The sequence below is a fragment of the Phyllobates terribilis genome, unplaced genomic scaffold (genome assembly GCF_046119375.1).
Source record: "Phyllobates terribilis strain yellow unplaced genomic scaffold, ASM4611937v1 Scaffold_12__6_contigs__length_324123572, whole genome shotgun sequence".
Classification (NCBI taxonomy): Eukaryota; Metazoa; Chordata; class Amphibia; order Anura; family Dendrobatidae; genus Phyllobates; species Phyllobates terribilis.
In genome coordinates, this window is record NW_027362772.1 from 79,247,984 (window position 1) to 79,263,738 (window position 15,755).

At 44.6% G+C, this 15,755-nt stretch overlaps 1 protein-coding gene across 1 annotated transcript; it reads left to right on the forward strand.

The window, feature by feature from the left end:
* The first annotated feature begins 939 nt into the window (after nucleotides 1–939).
* LOC141172147 (ferritin heavy chain B-like) lies at nucleotides 940–3,029 on the forward strand. Its single transcript, XM_073656017.1, has 4 exons — nucleotides 940–1,210; nucleotides 1,821–1,967; nucleotides 2,144–2,269; nucleotides 2,697–3,029. Exons 1-4 carry the CDS (start codon nucleotides 1,109–1,111, stop codon nucleotides 2,850–2,852), a joined length of 531 nt encoding a protein of 176 aa, XP_073512118.1. The 5' UTR covers nucleotides 940–1,108; the 3' UTR covers nucleotides 2,853–3,029.
* Nucleotides 3,030–15,755: the final 12,726 nt, after the last annotated feature.

Below are 15,755 nucleotides of genomic sequence, written 5' to 3' on the forward strand. Positions count from 1 at the left end.
ATAGTAATATATGAAGCTGTCACGCTCGGGTCGGGAGAGCAGCTGCTGGTCCGTGCTCGGACCGATTTCCACAGACATCTGCCCTATACTAAATCCGGTAGACCATGCCATGATTTGTTTCTGTTGGATTCATGTGAAATAGCAATGTAAAGTCAAAAAATCTATGAAAACAGAGACACACAGATGTCCAGTATAGTCCATTAAAAGTGCAAGGATTCCATATTATGACTTCCGAATTGGCTTTTGTTGCTCTTTTTTTATAAATCCGTAAAATGTCAATTTCTGTTGCAAAAACGCAGGGGGGGGGGGTTCGCGGCAAATTTTTCCACTTTAATTTAAATGGGGAACTAGGTAAAACCTTTGTTTTGTTGAGTCTCCATGACAAAAAAAAACAAAAAACTGATTAAATGTGGCACATAAGTGGATTTTAGATGCAGAAATGCTTCAGATTTCAGCTTGGAAGATTAATATTTATTATTATAGCGCCATTTATTCCATGGCGCTTTACATGTGAAAGGGATATACATAGCAAAAACAATTACAGAACGTATAATACTTGAAATTTCTCCTCCTCCAAATATGAATGTTTAGCAATGAAAAAAAAAAAGTTTTGTCAACTGATCTGAAATCCCAGCAATTGCTCACAAATATTATAAGGACTAATAATAGGAATGCAATAAAGAGAATAATAATTATAGATTAGGGGATTGCTATTCATGCAATTTCCAGTAATTTTATAAAGTGGAAAAAAAACCTTGAATTTCAGTAATGTGACACTAGAAATGTTCCACTGGATGGCTGGGTGTGACATCAGCTGGCAGTGGAGGGAGTGTGCACGCCGCCTGCAGAAGCTCCGCCCGATCTCTGGCTGTGACGGCTGCAGCAGGTCCAGGCAGGATTGGCTGCAGACAGATGACGTCAGCTCCACTCCCCAGACTCCTGCCTATAAATCCCGAGCTCCATTGTGCAGAGATCAGACGATCCTGACTCTGAGCAGAGTTCTTGCTTCAACAGTGCTTGAACGGAACCGTCTCCGAGTCCCCGGCTCCTTCCTCCTCAATACCTGAAGACTTCTTTTTTGCGCCACTCAAACCACCAAAAAGCCGCAATGGAATCCCAGGTGCGCCAGAACTACAACCGCGACTGCGAGGCTGCCATCAACCGCATGGTGAACCTGGAGCTCTATGCCTCCTACACCTACCTCTCCATGGTGAGTGCTCTACATTGTCTCCTATGTGTCCATAGCATATAAGTGGCCATTACTTGCCTTGAGCTGAGCTTCTCCTTCCTCGAGGCTCTTGTGATCTCCACTTCTTCCTCTGTACTTGTCTTGCAGCCATTGCTAGCAAGGCTCCATTGTGCTTCTAGTCCTCTCCCCCCTCCCAGAGTGATCAGCTCACTGCAGAGATCTCTGTACACTCCCTGGTGGTCTGCACAGCTGCCCATGAACCCTGGGATAGGACACTTCTCTACACAATGACTTCATGGACTCTCATCACTCACACCTTTATGTACAGGTCACACAGGAAAGGAAGTAACTGTTTTGTAAACACTGTTACTTCATTAGTTGTCTTTGGTGCTTGTACTACTTCTACTATTGTGGGGTCTGTTGGGTTTTGATGTAAAGTAAGACCAGCACCCCACTAGTCAATTGCACACTATAATCCTTACAATAAATTGATACAATATTTCCTTCTATACACCTGCTAGATAACTCACATGAACTTGTCCTCTTCTCACAGTGAGAATGATGCAATTGATACATTTCCTTTACAGAGAGAATGTTGCTTCACACTAAGTCTTCTCTCCTTATTTTTCAGTCCTTCTACTTTGACCGTGATGATGTAGCCCTTCACCACGTGGCTAAATTCTTCAAGGAGCAGAGCCATGAAGAGAGGGAGCATGCCGAGAAGTTTCTGAAGTACCAGAACAAGCGCGGGGGTCGTGTTGTCCTGCAGGATGTTAAGGTATTAATTTAAGTGTTCACCTATCCTCCTGCAGAAAGTAGACTTGCCTACACTAATAGGTATTAATGTTTTTTTTTTCATGAATCGAACCTCAGTCTTGGGTTCTCGAGATACAAGGGAGCTTAAGTGATTGTGAGGACCACTTTAAAGATTCATTTTGTCTTTTTCTTTCTTAGAAACCTGAACGTGATGAGTGGGCCAACACCCTGGAGGCCATGCAGGCTGCTCTGGAGCTGGAGAAGACTGTGAACCAGGCTCTTCTGGATCTTCACAAATTGGCCACTGACAAGGTTGACCCTCATGTAAGTGCCCCTGACAATCTCGCTCTTTTATGGAACTTTACCTGCCCTTTCCTAACCTCTAACATATTTTGTGGGCTTTTTCCATTGTGTAACTCTTGGGGTATGCCGTACATACGCTGACATGTCTATTCAGCACATTAATACTTGCTATTACATGCTTATGGCTGAAGCTTCCTATTTCTATACTTGCTTCATCTTGTAGTAAAACCTCCTTGTATGTCTTAAAGGGGTAGTACAGCACTTGACAAGCATAGCTGGTTAATTCCTAATTTGGTGTTGCACTAATTTAATATTGTAGCCAAGACAAGGTCATCTGTGGACAGATTTGGCTTTTCTTCTTGACAGCAGACAGCCATGTTGAGTTTAACTTTTCCCATAATTTGGTTAGTAATTCTTGCATAGCAATAACCGCCCTCTTCTCCTCCAGCTCTGTGACTTCTTGGAATCTGAATACCTGGAGGAACAGGTGAAGGCTATGAAGCAGCTTGGAGACTACATCACCAACCTGAAGCGCCTTGGGGTACCCCAGAACGGCATGGGCGAGTACCTGTTTGACAAGCACACCCTGGGAGAGAGCAGCTAAGAGGTCTCGTTCCTGGATACCACCAGTCTCGTCTGCATTCCTTGTCCATCTGGAATAATTGTAATGCCCCCTGAGATGTGTTGGGCTTCTCTAAACCTTGTGTGATCTTTCTGTTACCTGATCAGACGTGACTGTGCTTGTCAACAAGATTTCCAATAAAGTCTTTCTATATTTCAATATGTGTCTAATCTAAAGATTATGGGTTTCTGCAGATGTAGCCTTCAAATGTGTGATATTAAACCTTGGAGGAAGGGGGTAGGAAGCAATAATTGATCAGTGGTATGACTGAAGCCTAAAGTCCATTCACAATCACCGATAGGTTGGTACAGGTCAGGTTTTCATGATACACTTCATTGTCAAACTAAGCAAGGTGCAGATTTAGGGCTGCGGATACCACCACTGAATTGCCTGTACCACAAATTCCTAATGAAATCTGGGCCCATTACACACCTTCATACTGTATAATGGGACCCTCTAGTTCAAATATCCAACATCTCTTGTATACAAAAGCAAAATGTGCAGATTCTGCACTACAATCCAAAGTAGGGGTATGTGCACACGGCATCTCTCATGTGTATCCTGCTACAGTAAAGCACTAAATGCTTAAATAGAGAGGGAGTTAGATATTGTATCATACATTTTATTTCCTGCTTTCTAGTGTCTTTTTAACCACTTCAGGTTTCCAAAGATACCAAATTGGTCAGATCACTCCTTTTAACATTCTTCAGGTGTGTTCCGCTCCGGAAGACTTTTTATAACGTACAATGGGAAGGCCCCTAAAAACACTCCAAAGGGGGGTGGGGTTGTCTCTAAACAAAACACCCTGCTGATTGTAAGAGAACAGATGTAATGTTAATGACAACATGTATGGGTCGTGTGTGTAAATTATATATAGTTAGCAATGAAAATCTGGCCTTTTTCATACACTTGTCTGGATTTTGGCTTTACGATCAATTTTTAGCTATGTAGTTTATAGCCATAAAAAAACTCTCTGCGCATACCCCGAGGCTAATTTCACATGAGTGTATTTAAAAAAAAAAATAAAATAAAATTTTTTTTTTTTTTTAATACATCAGCAGTTCTCAATTTTACAAGACCTGATGCAGTTTCATATATTATAGAATTGTAATGGTAAAAAAAATGGATGCTATACAGCTGATTTGTGTGGGATCAGATTTTTTTTATTTTTTTTGCACGCCCATAGACTTGAATGGGTGAGACTTATCTGACAAAAGGAAGGAGCTAGTGCATGCTGCAGTTTATTTTTTTTCAATGCAGATTCGGTCCATGAAAAAAAACAAAACGCTCATTTGGACAGCCCTATAGAATAACCTTTATTTTACTCATTTATATAGCGCTATTAATTCCACAGCACTTTACAGACATAATCACTGTCCCCCATTGGGGCTCACAATCTAAATTCCCTATCAGTATGTCTTTGGAGTGTGGGAGGAAACCGGAGAACCCGGAGGAAACCCACGCAAACATTGGGAGAACATACAAACTCCTTGCAGATGTTGTCCTTGGTGGGATTTGAACCCAGGACCCCAGCACTGCAAGGCGCATTAGTCCTAGTACGGGTCTGTCTGAGGTCAGTTTTTTTTGCATGGACAGCACTCAGACTGAAAATACGGTAGTGTGAACTTGGCCTTAATGTCACCGAACGTTACAAGTTCAATTCCAAAATTGATTTTTGCTTTGCACAGTGGCTGCAGGCTTATTATTCCCAAGCTCACATTTTAACCCCCCATACATATTAGACTATCACCAGTCATCGATGGGTTTGGGTGACAGTCTAATGTGTACGGGACCCTGGACAGATGATTCAGAGGAGTAAAGGATCTGGCATGTCTGATTTCGGATTGCCAAAACTTTTATTTTCCTGAAGATAGCCTGATGTCTGAACGCAACTCTTATAGAATACACAGGAGCACTCAGCAGAGCAAACACTCCTGTATTTGGAAGAGCTAGGTGAGATAGCTACTGACTGCCATCTATGGGGGGCTAGCCTCTCTCAGACCAGCAGACACAAAGCACACTGCTCTCTGGTAGCTTGCTTTTTATCAATATTTTCAGCCACGACCTGAAGCTTCTGAGCAGGAAGATAGTGTTGGAATGAAGTATAAGGATGACCTACCCACCAAGGCTCTCCAGTCATTCCAAAAATCCACACCCAAATGCCAGTTAAGTAAAGTAAAGCCTGCCATACCCATTAGATGTCTGTCGGCACACCAATGCTTTTCTGTGTTCTATATGAGAAAGCTGCCCACTGGCACTTTGGCAGGTGACTTATCTCATGTGCAATCGACATCTCTCCCGACCATCAGTCGGTTGGCCGAACCTGTCGAAATTGGCCTAAAGTGTATGGACATAGCATCCCTGTTGATAGTATTCTTCAAGGACTTACATCACCGAGACAAGAAGTCTCAGTGATACGTATCTGTCATCCACCACTTTACCGTATACATACATCATGATCTCATGGCACACGGAGGCTGTACTGTAGTCTTTGTAATTTGCTATAATGCCTCACTGAACGTGGCTTGACATTGTGCACGAGAGCCATGCCAACACTCTGATTTGCTCAGGAGATGACACCATGTTCTGATATCAGATATCTACAATATGACTTTTGGAAAGGTATACACAGGCTGGAAAGTTGGATTACCGCAAGAAAGAACTTTCCTAAACCACAGTTCCCTAAATTTCTGAAGAGTACAGAACTAGTAATGAGCGAGCACTAAAATGCTCGAGTACTCGTTGCTCGGGTTGAGCAAATTGGAATACTCAGGTGCTCGACCCGAGCAACGAGCCCAATGTAATTACGTCTATGGGAAACTCGAGCATTTTTCAGGCCGCTCCCCCCGGCGGTCTGCAGAGGGCCTAAAAATTGCCCAAATCGATGGGAACTGTGCTCAAATAACATGGGAACAGCATGGCGAAGACCCCTGGAAGCATCTCTGACTCCCAGATCACTGCTGTCATCAACGTTGTCAGAGGTATTACGCCACTTTTACGGACTCACAATAAAACATACAAAAACGAAACCAAAATGGATTTTCCTGGGAAATATATTAAGGAAACAACCTTTCCATGGTAATGACTTGTATATAAGGCAAAATAAATAACCAAAACCAAAAATACTCCTCCACACCTTGGGCTATGTTCACACATAGCGTTTTTGATGCGTTTTTGCACTGCTTTCAACCAAGACAAATGCATTCACCAGAAAATGTAATTTTAATATTTTACAACCTTATCTGGCCATGTGGCGTGTGACACATCATCAGACACATGCATACAGTGCTGAAAAGACATGAGAACAGCATGGGGAAGACCTCTGGAAGCATCTCTGACTCCCAGGTCACTGCCTAAAAGTGTGTTCATCATAAGTGATTCTTGGCGCATGCGAAAATGCCTCTCGCCATGAACCTGTCGTTGCAGACTTGCGACAATCACTGTCCACGTCCTTGTCCCAGTGCAGCGTTCAGTTGTCCCTACCCCATTCCTTGGAATGCAAGCGCAAGTATGCAGGCAGCCACCCACCCACAGGCTGCAATACTATACTGCCAAATTTTTGACAGCTGCTTGCACTTGAAATGTGGCCTTTTAGGCTCGTGGAGGCGGAAGCTTTTCATAACCTCATGCCGGCGGTGGCCGAGTGTCCATACTCGGTCCCCAGCCGTCACTATTTCTCCCGGTATCGCCTCCGCCTTCCACAAGCATGGGTCCCACAACATTACCCGTGCCCTCCCCAGTGCACTTACTGGGAAGGACCACCTAACCACAAACACGTGGACAGGTGAATGTGGCCAGGGACGGTATGGAGCCAGTCCACAACTTTTTTTGCTAAGAGTTGTATTTAGCTCAGTGAAAAGACTGGCATAGAGGGAAACCCTATCTACCCTGAGTGTCATTTCTCCCAGGAAGTCCTCTAAAGCTGCTTGCACTTGAAATATGGCCTGAACATTACTGCTGGTACTTTTCTGTGGGAATTTGCTTGCCTCCTACCAGCCTGGAATATTTCCTGGAAACTATGGTACGACGCCATGGCATTAGCACTGCCCCCAGTACCAGTAGCGAAGCCATCCCCAATTTCCTTCTCAGGAATTTTATTTGGTAGACTGAGTGGCTGCCCAAATACATTTTCTCACAAAGGAGCTGAAGATAGAGTGGCGGTAGGTGCAAGTTTCTCCAGCCTGTTAGATATTAGAGGGTGAACAGCAGCACATTGGATCAGTGGTTAGCACTGAAGCCTTGCAGCGCTGAGATCCTGGGTTCAAATCCCAGCAAGGACAACATCTGCAAGGACTTTGTATGTTCTCCCTGTGTTTGCGTGTGTTTCCTCCTCAGTAAAAAAGCAGCCATAGAGTGTCCGGGAACCTTCCCACACAGTTTTCTTAGCCAGGACTGCTTCTCAGCAGGGTTGGATGGTCCCACCAGAGAATCCTCTGGTGTGCCTTGGCTTCTACCTCAGGAGAGTTCATGATAGCGCTAAGTTTGCAGCTGCTATGGGGCTCTTGAGCAGGGGAGAAAGGTGAGCCCTCAGAATCAAATCCTCTGGTTCCCATTAGAAAGGAGTGGGCCTCCTATACTTGTAATGCCCATGCGCTAAGTGCATGGGCTGACAAACATTTACCCCTGGGGGGTATACATGAACATACTGTATAAAAAATTTTTACGGGCATCATAAACACCCTTTAAAAAAATTATGTGGGTGTTGCATCACGGACCACGGTCACCCTGGTGATATGGTGGTGGAGGATGAGGAGAAGGAGGAGGACAAGAGCAAATAGACAAAATCAGGAAGTGTATACCCATGTGTGGGTGTGAAAAGGTGCATGGGAATACACCTCCCAAGAAAAGACACTGGATTTGAGTTTATGTTACGCTGCTATCATTCGGTGGTGTTGAGAAGTCTGGCCCAATCCAGCCCTTGTTCATTTTTATAAGAGTCAGCCTGTCAGCATTTTCAGTTGACAGGCGGATGCGTTTATCAGTTATAATTCCACCAGCGGCACTAAAAACCCGCTCTGATAAAACGCTGGTCGCAGGGCAGGCCAGGACCTCCAAGGCATAGAGAGCCAGTTCATTCCACATATCCAGCTTGAATACCCAATAATTATAAGGCACAGCGGAATCACGGAGGACGTTAGTACGGCTGGCAAGGTACTCCCTCAGCATCTTCTCAAACTTTGCACTCCTTGTGAGAGTACCCCGCGCCTCAGGGCCTGTGCGATGGGAGGGTCCACCTCTTGTGACACTTTCCCACCGTCGCCTTTGTGTGACCGTGGCTGCTCAAATGTTTGGGCATTGCTACATGCGATCTCCTCTTGCTCCTCTTCAAGTGGACCAGGCGAGATGCCCGAATCTATAAATGGAAAAGTGAACAGCTCTTCAGAGTGTCCAAGTGTGGGATCAGTTGTCTCTGGGTACTCGGCATGGTGGGAGGAAGGAGGATCAGGGTGAGGAATATGCGGTCCAGACTCACGGCTACTGAGACTTGACCGTGTGGAAGACAGGGTGGTGGTGGTGGTGGCTAAGTGACTGGAAGCATTATCCGTTATCCAACCAACAACCTTTTGACACTGCTCTGGGTTCAGTAGTGGTGTGCTGCAGTCCCCTAGGAATTGGGACAGGAAGGTCAGGCGATAAGATGTGGGTGTTTCTTGTGGCACAATTTCGGCTTGCCCACGGCCTTGTCCTCGGCCTCTGCATGCACCATTACCATCACGTCCAGTTCCCCATCCCTTGCCACGTGCCTTGCCCATTTTAAATGGAGGAAAGTATCTTCCACGCTCACTACAAATGACCGAGTTTGGAGCGAACTTATATGTGATCCGTGTGATGGAGAAAACAGAGTTTTAAATACCTGGCCTGTAGGTAAGTAGTTTGAACAGCAAACTGCTGTGAATTGCTTCAATGACACACTAAAGGAAATTTTTAATGCAGGCCAGAAATGGCAGTATTTTCAGACAACGTATATGTGATCCGTTTGACGGAGAAAACACAGTTTTAAATAGCTGAATTTCTAGCGCTGTAATATGGAAAGGACCTGGCTGTATTCTGCAGTGCCAACAAGCAAATGGCGCAGAAAAACGGTGTTCTCTGGATTGCTTTTTAAGCAAATAATGAGGATTAAGATCCTAAGAAAAGTATTCCTGGCCCCTGAGACCTGGGCCTTTGTATAGAAATATCTAACAGCAGCAGAAGGCAGAATTGGAATGGAGCCTCTTGTGCTATATGCACTGCAGTCTACTATATACACTGCCTGCCTATATACACTGCCTGCCTGATATCTCTGCAGATGGATTAGTCCTCAGAAGGACTGTTTGTTAAGATGGATATGTGTAATGTACGGGTTTTCTCCCTACACTACCTAATACATGATCAAATCTCTTCCTGACACGGCAGCAGCTCTCCCTACACTGTCTGATCCAGAGTGACTGTGACGAGCACAGCGGCGGCAGGTCTGATATAGACCTGATGACGCTGTGCGGCCAGCCAAATCACTGTAATGCCCACAACCAACATGGCTACGGCATTACAGTGCATGGCAGGCAATCCCTGCATGTTCATTGGCTATCTAAAGAGTGCCAAACATGCAGGGAGGAGACCCGAGTTCCCGCCCGAGCAACCCGGAAATACTCGGCAAGCGCCGAGCATCTCGAGCAGTAGCGAGCATGCTCGCTCATCACTATACAGAACCTATTTTCTCTACCTCCTCAGTTGATGGTTGGTGCAGCAGGAACCCTGAATCATTAGTAGTTGATCTTTGGTAAAAATGGTTTTAAACCTGTCACATTGTGGCAGTTAACATAAAAGGTGACTCAAAAACAAAGAGAAATTTCTTATCTACAGGTCTGATCGCTACTGGGACCTTTAGAACAGGAATCACAAAGTCCTTACATATAAGACCATCACTGTTCCATTCACTGTCTTTAAAAGTGTCAGGGAAAATATATATCTTTGTACCATGTTAGCCATTGGATAGAAAAATACACTGCTCAAAAAAATAAAGGGAACACTCAAATAACACATCCTAGATCTGAATGAATGAAATATTCTCATTGAATACTTTGTTCTGTACAAAGTTGAATGTGCTGACAACAAAATCACACAAAAATCATCAATGGAAATCAAATTTATTAACCAATGGAGGCCTGGATTTGGAGTCACTCCCAAAATTAAAGTGGAAAACACACTACAGGCTGATCCAACTTTGATATAATGTCCTTAAAACAAGTCAAAATGAGGCTCAGTATTGTGTGTGGCCTCCACGTGCCTGTATGACCTCCCTACAACGCCTGGGCATGCTCCTGATGAGGTTGCGGATGGTCTCCTGTGGGATCTCCTCCCAGACCTGGACTAAAGCATCCGCCAACTCCTGGACAGTCTGTGGTGCAACGTCACGATGGTGGATGCAACGAGACATGATGTCCCAGATGTGCTCAGGTCTGGGGAACGGGCGGGCCAGTCCATAGCTTCAATGCCTTCATCTTGCAGGAACTGCTGACACACTCCAGCCACATGAGGTCTGGCATTGTCCTGCATTAGGAGGAACCCAGGGCCAACCGCACAAGCATATGGTCTCCCAAAGGGTCTGAGGATCTCATCTCGGTACCTAATAGCAGTCAGGCTACCTCTGGCGAGCACATGGAGGGCTGTGCGGCCCTCCAAAGAAATACCACCCCACACCATTACTGACCCACTGCCAAACCGGTCATGCTGAAGGATGTTTCAGGCAGCAGATCGCTCTCCATGGCGTCTCTAGACTCTGTCACGTCTGTCACATGTGCTCAGTGTGAACCTGCTTTTATCTGTGAAGAAGAGACCTGAGTAGTCTCGAAAGCTTACAATTTGTTACAATCTTTTCAGTTAGCCATTAAAAGGTATCAACCACTGAGGCCTCTCAAATCTAAATATTTTAAGTGTCATTCACACGGAATTTTGGAACCTCGGTACCCCTAGCAATCGTACATTTATTATCTAACCTGTGAATAATTGATGAATGGTTTATGGAACAAGCCCTTGAAATCCTGACGGTGTTAGTTAGGGATTTAAGTTTTCCATGTCCCCAAGGTCAATGGTAAAATGTCACCATTTTCCCACTATTATCGGTGACCTAAAAACATCAATTTATACTCGAGGTGTTGGTGGCCGGAAAGCTGATATTGGTGATTGGTTACCTAATTCCATCCTGACTCTTGTTATTTGGACATGACAATTACAATTATGGAAATGACATACTGAGCTGTGGGGTAACATTTCCTCTTGACACCTCCCAACCAGGATGGTGTGTTGTCATGATAAGGGTAGAGTATAAGTTACACTTGGTTAAATATTCAGTCCATTATTGTGTTACCCTGATTACTTGAATTTGCAGATTTGCCTGCCTTCCTTCCTTAGAATAATGCTGATACAAATATCCCGTGACTTCATGCCATTACCACTGGTCATATGACATCCCCACAACTTTAGCTGATATATTACACAATTTAAAGAGGCTCTACCACCGTTTTTTTTGCTACCTCATCTGACACAGCAATGTGTCACTAAGCTTCTGTTCACATGTCCAGTTTTCAATGGATTCAGTATTTATGGATCCGTCACACACTTATCCATTTTTAGTAGAGGTGTCTCTGCTCTTTTTGGGCATGCACAGCGCTAAAAACCGGATCTGATACTTTTAGATGACCATCCATTATGATCAGTTTCCCAATGTCTAACGGAAACGGATGAAATGGTCATGCACTACACGTTAAATGCTTCATCCATTTATGCTTTCAGCTGCCATCTTTGTATCAGGAGAGGAAGATCCACCAATAAATCTGGAGCATTTACCATTCCTCTTTTTCATTTTTTTCTTACTAGTCCAGTGCCAGAAAACTTGTTGCGTCAATCAATACTGCAAAAAAGGTAATGGTGTGAAATTGCAACCTGTGACAAAACATTGCAAATATTTCCAAATGTGTTGGATTTTCTGTTGCAAGTTGCACTTGACTCACTCGCCATCAACTTCAACACAAGGGCTCATTCAGACGACCGATTTTCACGTACGAGTGCTATCTATGATTTTCACGGATAGCACTCGTACCTGTGATAATCTATGGAGACATTCACAAGTCCGTGATTTTTCATGGACAAAGAGGTCAGCAGAAAATCGCGGAGACATGTCCGATTTTGATCCGAGGGTCAGATCAAAATTGGCAATGCAAGTCTATGGGTTCATGAAAAAATTGGACCGTGCTCGTATGACAACTCTGTATGGTCCGATTTTCACGGACAGAATGGAGAAGGTGGAGACATTTTTTTTTTATTATTTCTCAACACACGAGAAAAACTGATGACACTCGGACCACACGCTGATCAAACTCTTCTCTTATGTGGAAACATCGGACATGTGAATAAGCCTTAAGGCTAAGTGCCCACGATGCAGAAATGCTCCGGATTTTTCCTGAGGGTTTCTGCATCTCCCTGGCAGAAAAAACGCATGTGGATTGTACATGTGGATTGTACATGCGGATTGTACATGCGGATTGTACATGCGTTTTCCTGCCAGGGACAAGCGGAAGTGAAGCGTTTTGCACATGCGATTTCGCATGCGGGTTGTCAAGCGCTTTCCAAGCGATTTTACCATCACTTGGAAAGTGCTTGACAACTTGGTCACACGATATAAATCCATGCAACCGGCATGGATTTATATAGTGTGACCGTAAAAGAATGGTAAAAAATAAAAAATAAATATTATACTTACCTTCTGATGGCCCCCCTTCTCCTTCTCCGGTGCGTCCGGTCTTCACGATGTCTCACGGTCGTGTAAAAGGACCTTCTATGACGTAATTTAGTCATGTGACGGGTCACGTGACCGCCGATGTCAGCGGTCATGTGACCCATCACATGACTAAATGACGTCATGGCAGGTCCTTTAGACCATCGCGAGCTGCCGGGAAGCCAGGACGCATCACTATGGAGACCGTGGGTCATCAGAAGGTGAGTACAATGTATATTTTTTATTTTAATTCTTTTTTTTACAGGTACTATGGTACCCGGGTCTGGATGAGAGTCTCCTGTCCTCCAGACCCGGGTACTATCCGCACATTGAATCGCTTAATATCCGCATGTGCACATGTAGCCATGCGGATATTAAGAGATTCAATGCAAGTCAATGGCGGCGAAAACACAGCAATTCCACAAAATAATTGGTAGTGCTGCGGACTTTTTCGCAATGATAATCCGCAGCGGAAATTTCTTCAGCATGTGCACAGAACATGCGGAGTATCATTGGGGAACATGGCAGGCCTTCTACCATGCGTTTTTTAAGCGTTTCTGCAGCGGAATTGCCGCTGCGGAAACGCATAAAAAAACGCATCGTGGGCTCACAGTCTAAGAGAGAGATTTTGACTTGTGACTTTTCCCGGGTAAAAAATTGGTTTGAAAGAAGCAGGGCCGGGGCCCTGGACAAACGGGGGACCCACTGCCATCAGGGACACCGGCACTTGATGTGTGGGTCCTTTGAGTCGGAGGGGGGGCAAAATATGGGGCCCATTATACTGTTTGGAGCACTATGTGGTGGCCTTGATACTGTATGAAGGGCTATGTGGGGCCTATTATACTGTATGGATGATTATGTGGGGTCCATTATACTGTATGGAGGACTATGTGGAGCCCATTATTCTGTATGGAGGACTATGTGGGGCTCATTATTCTGTATGGAGGACTATGTGAGGCCATTATTCTGTATGAAGGACTATGTGGGGCCCATTATACTGTATGGAGGACTATGTGGGGCCCATTATACTGTATGGAGGACTATGTGGTGCCCATAATACTGTATGGAGGACTATGTGGGACTCATTATTCTGTATGGAGGACTATGTGGGGCCCATTATACTGTATAGAGGACTATGTGGGGCCCATTATACTGTATGGCGGACTATGTGGGGCCCATTATACTGCATGGAGAACTATGTGGTGCCCATAATACTGTATGGAGGACTATGTGGTGCCCTTAATACTGTATGAAGGACTATGTGCTGCCCATAATTCAGGAAGACAACTAACATGGCCGCCATTTCATTTTTCACCGAAACTATATTTTCTCCTAAACCCTGAAAACATATATGCCAGGTGTCCCAAATTTGCTGGGATTGTCTAAGAGGTGTCCCAAACATAGTTGCCATGTTGGCAACTATGTAAAAAGAAAACTTTCTTAGTTTTATAGACAGTGGCGTAACTTGAAGCTCGTGCAAAATCTCCCATAGGACACCAACTATCACTGGACTTTAATAGCATTGGTCTTCTTTTATTGGCCAAAGGGGCCTTTTGGACCCCCCTAGGCTCCAGGGCCCTGCACCCACTTTAGTTACGCATGTAGGAACACCAGTTTGCTGTTTAGGACACTGGGTGACAAGCAGTGTGGGAGCTGTCATGGAGGACAGAACTTGACAGAAGATGGTGACTCATGGACTTTAATTTACAGAATTTTTTATTTCTAAATTCCCATTATCTTGTACTTGTTGTATTTTTGGTGAATAGAAAAATGCTGCAATTCACGTTTGGTAAAACTCATGACAGGCCCGGAGCAGCTGCTAGGCCTCAGCTGCACAGTTTCCTCCTCAGTCACCATGACAACCAGCTCCCGTCACTGTCCCTCCACACTTCCCTTATTATGTTCTCCGGTTTTGCGTAGTCATACTGGCAGAGCGCTCCGCACACCACACACTGCTCTCAGCTGAGCTCTGCGCTGCGTCTGTTGAGTCATGTTTACATTGATTGTTATGGAGTCCACTTGTCACTAATCAGACCCCCTTATAATCAGTGCAGACCCCTCATAATCAGTGATTCCCCTCTGCCTCCATTTATAGCGGGTCATTCTGTTTGTCTGCAACTAAAACGGAACAGACAAAACGGCATGACCAAACTGACATGTGAACAGGACCTAACAGAAAGCATGACATATTTTAAGGTCCTGCGCAGGATGGAGGCTTTACTAAGAGTGGTCTCAGACCCTCCATTTCAAAAGTAATCAACCAATATATTATTAAAGGCGTATTCCCAACTCCAAGATCCTATCCCAATATATAGTGGGTGTAATAATAATAATATTAGAAATGTAGTATAGTTCTTCAGATTCGCTATGTTACTTACCCCATGTGCAGGGCATTGCAGTAGCTTAGGTATCCATGATTATGACCACTCATATAGTGACAGTTAGTTAGGTAGACAACTCTTAGTGGTCGTAACCAAGGATACCTAAGCTACTGCAATGTCCTGAACATATGGTAAGCGGCACAGTGAATCAGAAGAACTATACTACATTTGTAATTGGAGGTATTTGCTAATATTATTATTATTACATCTTCAATATATTGGGATAGGATATGGGAATACCCCTTTAAAACACAATTGGAGTCATTAAGATGAATTTGAGTTTGCTATCACTTTTAGGTTTCATGCATGTGGCAGATCCATGTGCAGGGGGCCACATGGAGTTCCCTGACAGTACAGAGGTATGGAGCCCCTGCCCCTGTATGGTGCTCTGCCCGAGCCTGTATCCGGTTATCCTCACCTAAAAGCTACGCAATAGCTCTGCAATACTATGTCCCGTACAACAAGTTACGCTTTACTTTTCTTGGGCTCGTATAGTGGCGTAGTGTGGGGTTGGGGGGAACCACACTGGCAGCAGTCCCAATATCAAATTCTATGGGGGAGCAAAAGTTTGCCCACACCCACTGCCGATTCTTCTTGGCACAGTGAGTGCCTGGCGGCGACCTTGATGAGTAAAACAGAGTATGGCAGTCATGATGAGTTTATCATTGGCTGCTGCACTCTGCATAGGGAGCGAATGAGACCACAAAGCTCTCATTATCATAAAGTGAGCTTTGTCATCTCCGTCCATGC

Excerpts from the sequence above, each read along its gene's own strand:
- LOC141172147 (XM_073656017.1), top strand. The coding sequence starts at position 1,109 with ATGGAATCCCAGGTGCGCCAGAACTACAACCGCGACTGCGAGGCTGCC. Across the intron at positions 1,211-1,820 it reads CCTACACCTACCTCTCCATG|TCCTTCTACTTTGACCGTGA; the intron begins GTGAGTGCTCTA and ends CTTATTTTTCAG. Across the intron at positions 1,968-2,143 it reads TTGTCCTGCAGGATGTTAAG|AAACCTGAACGTGATGAGTG; the intron begins GTATTAATTTAA and ends TTTCTTTCTTAG.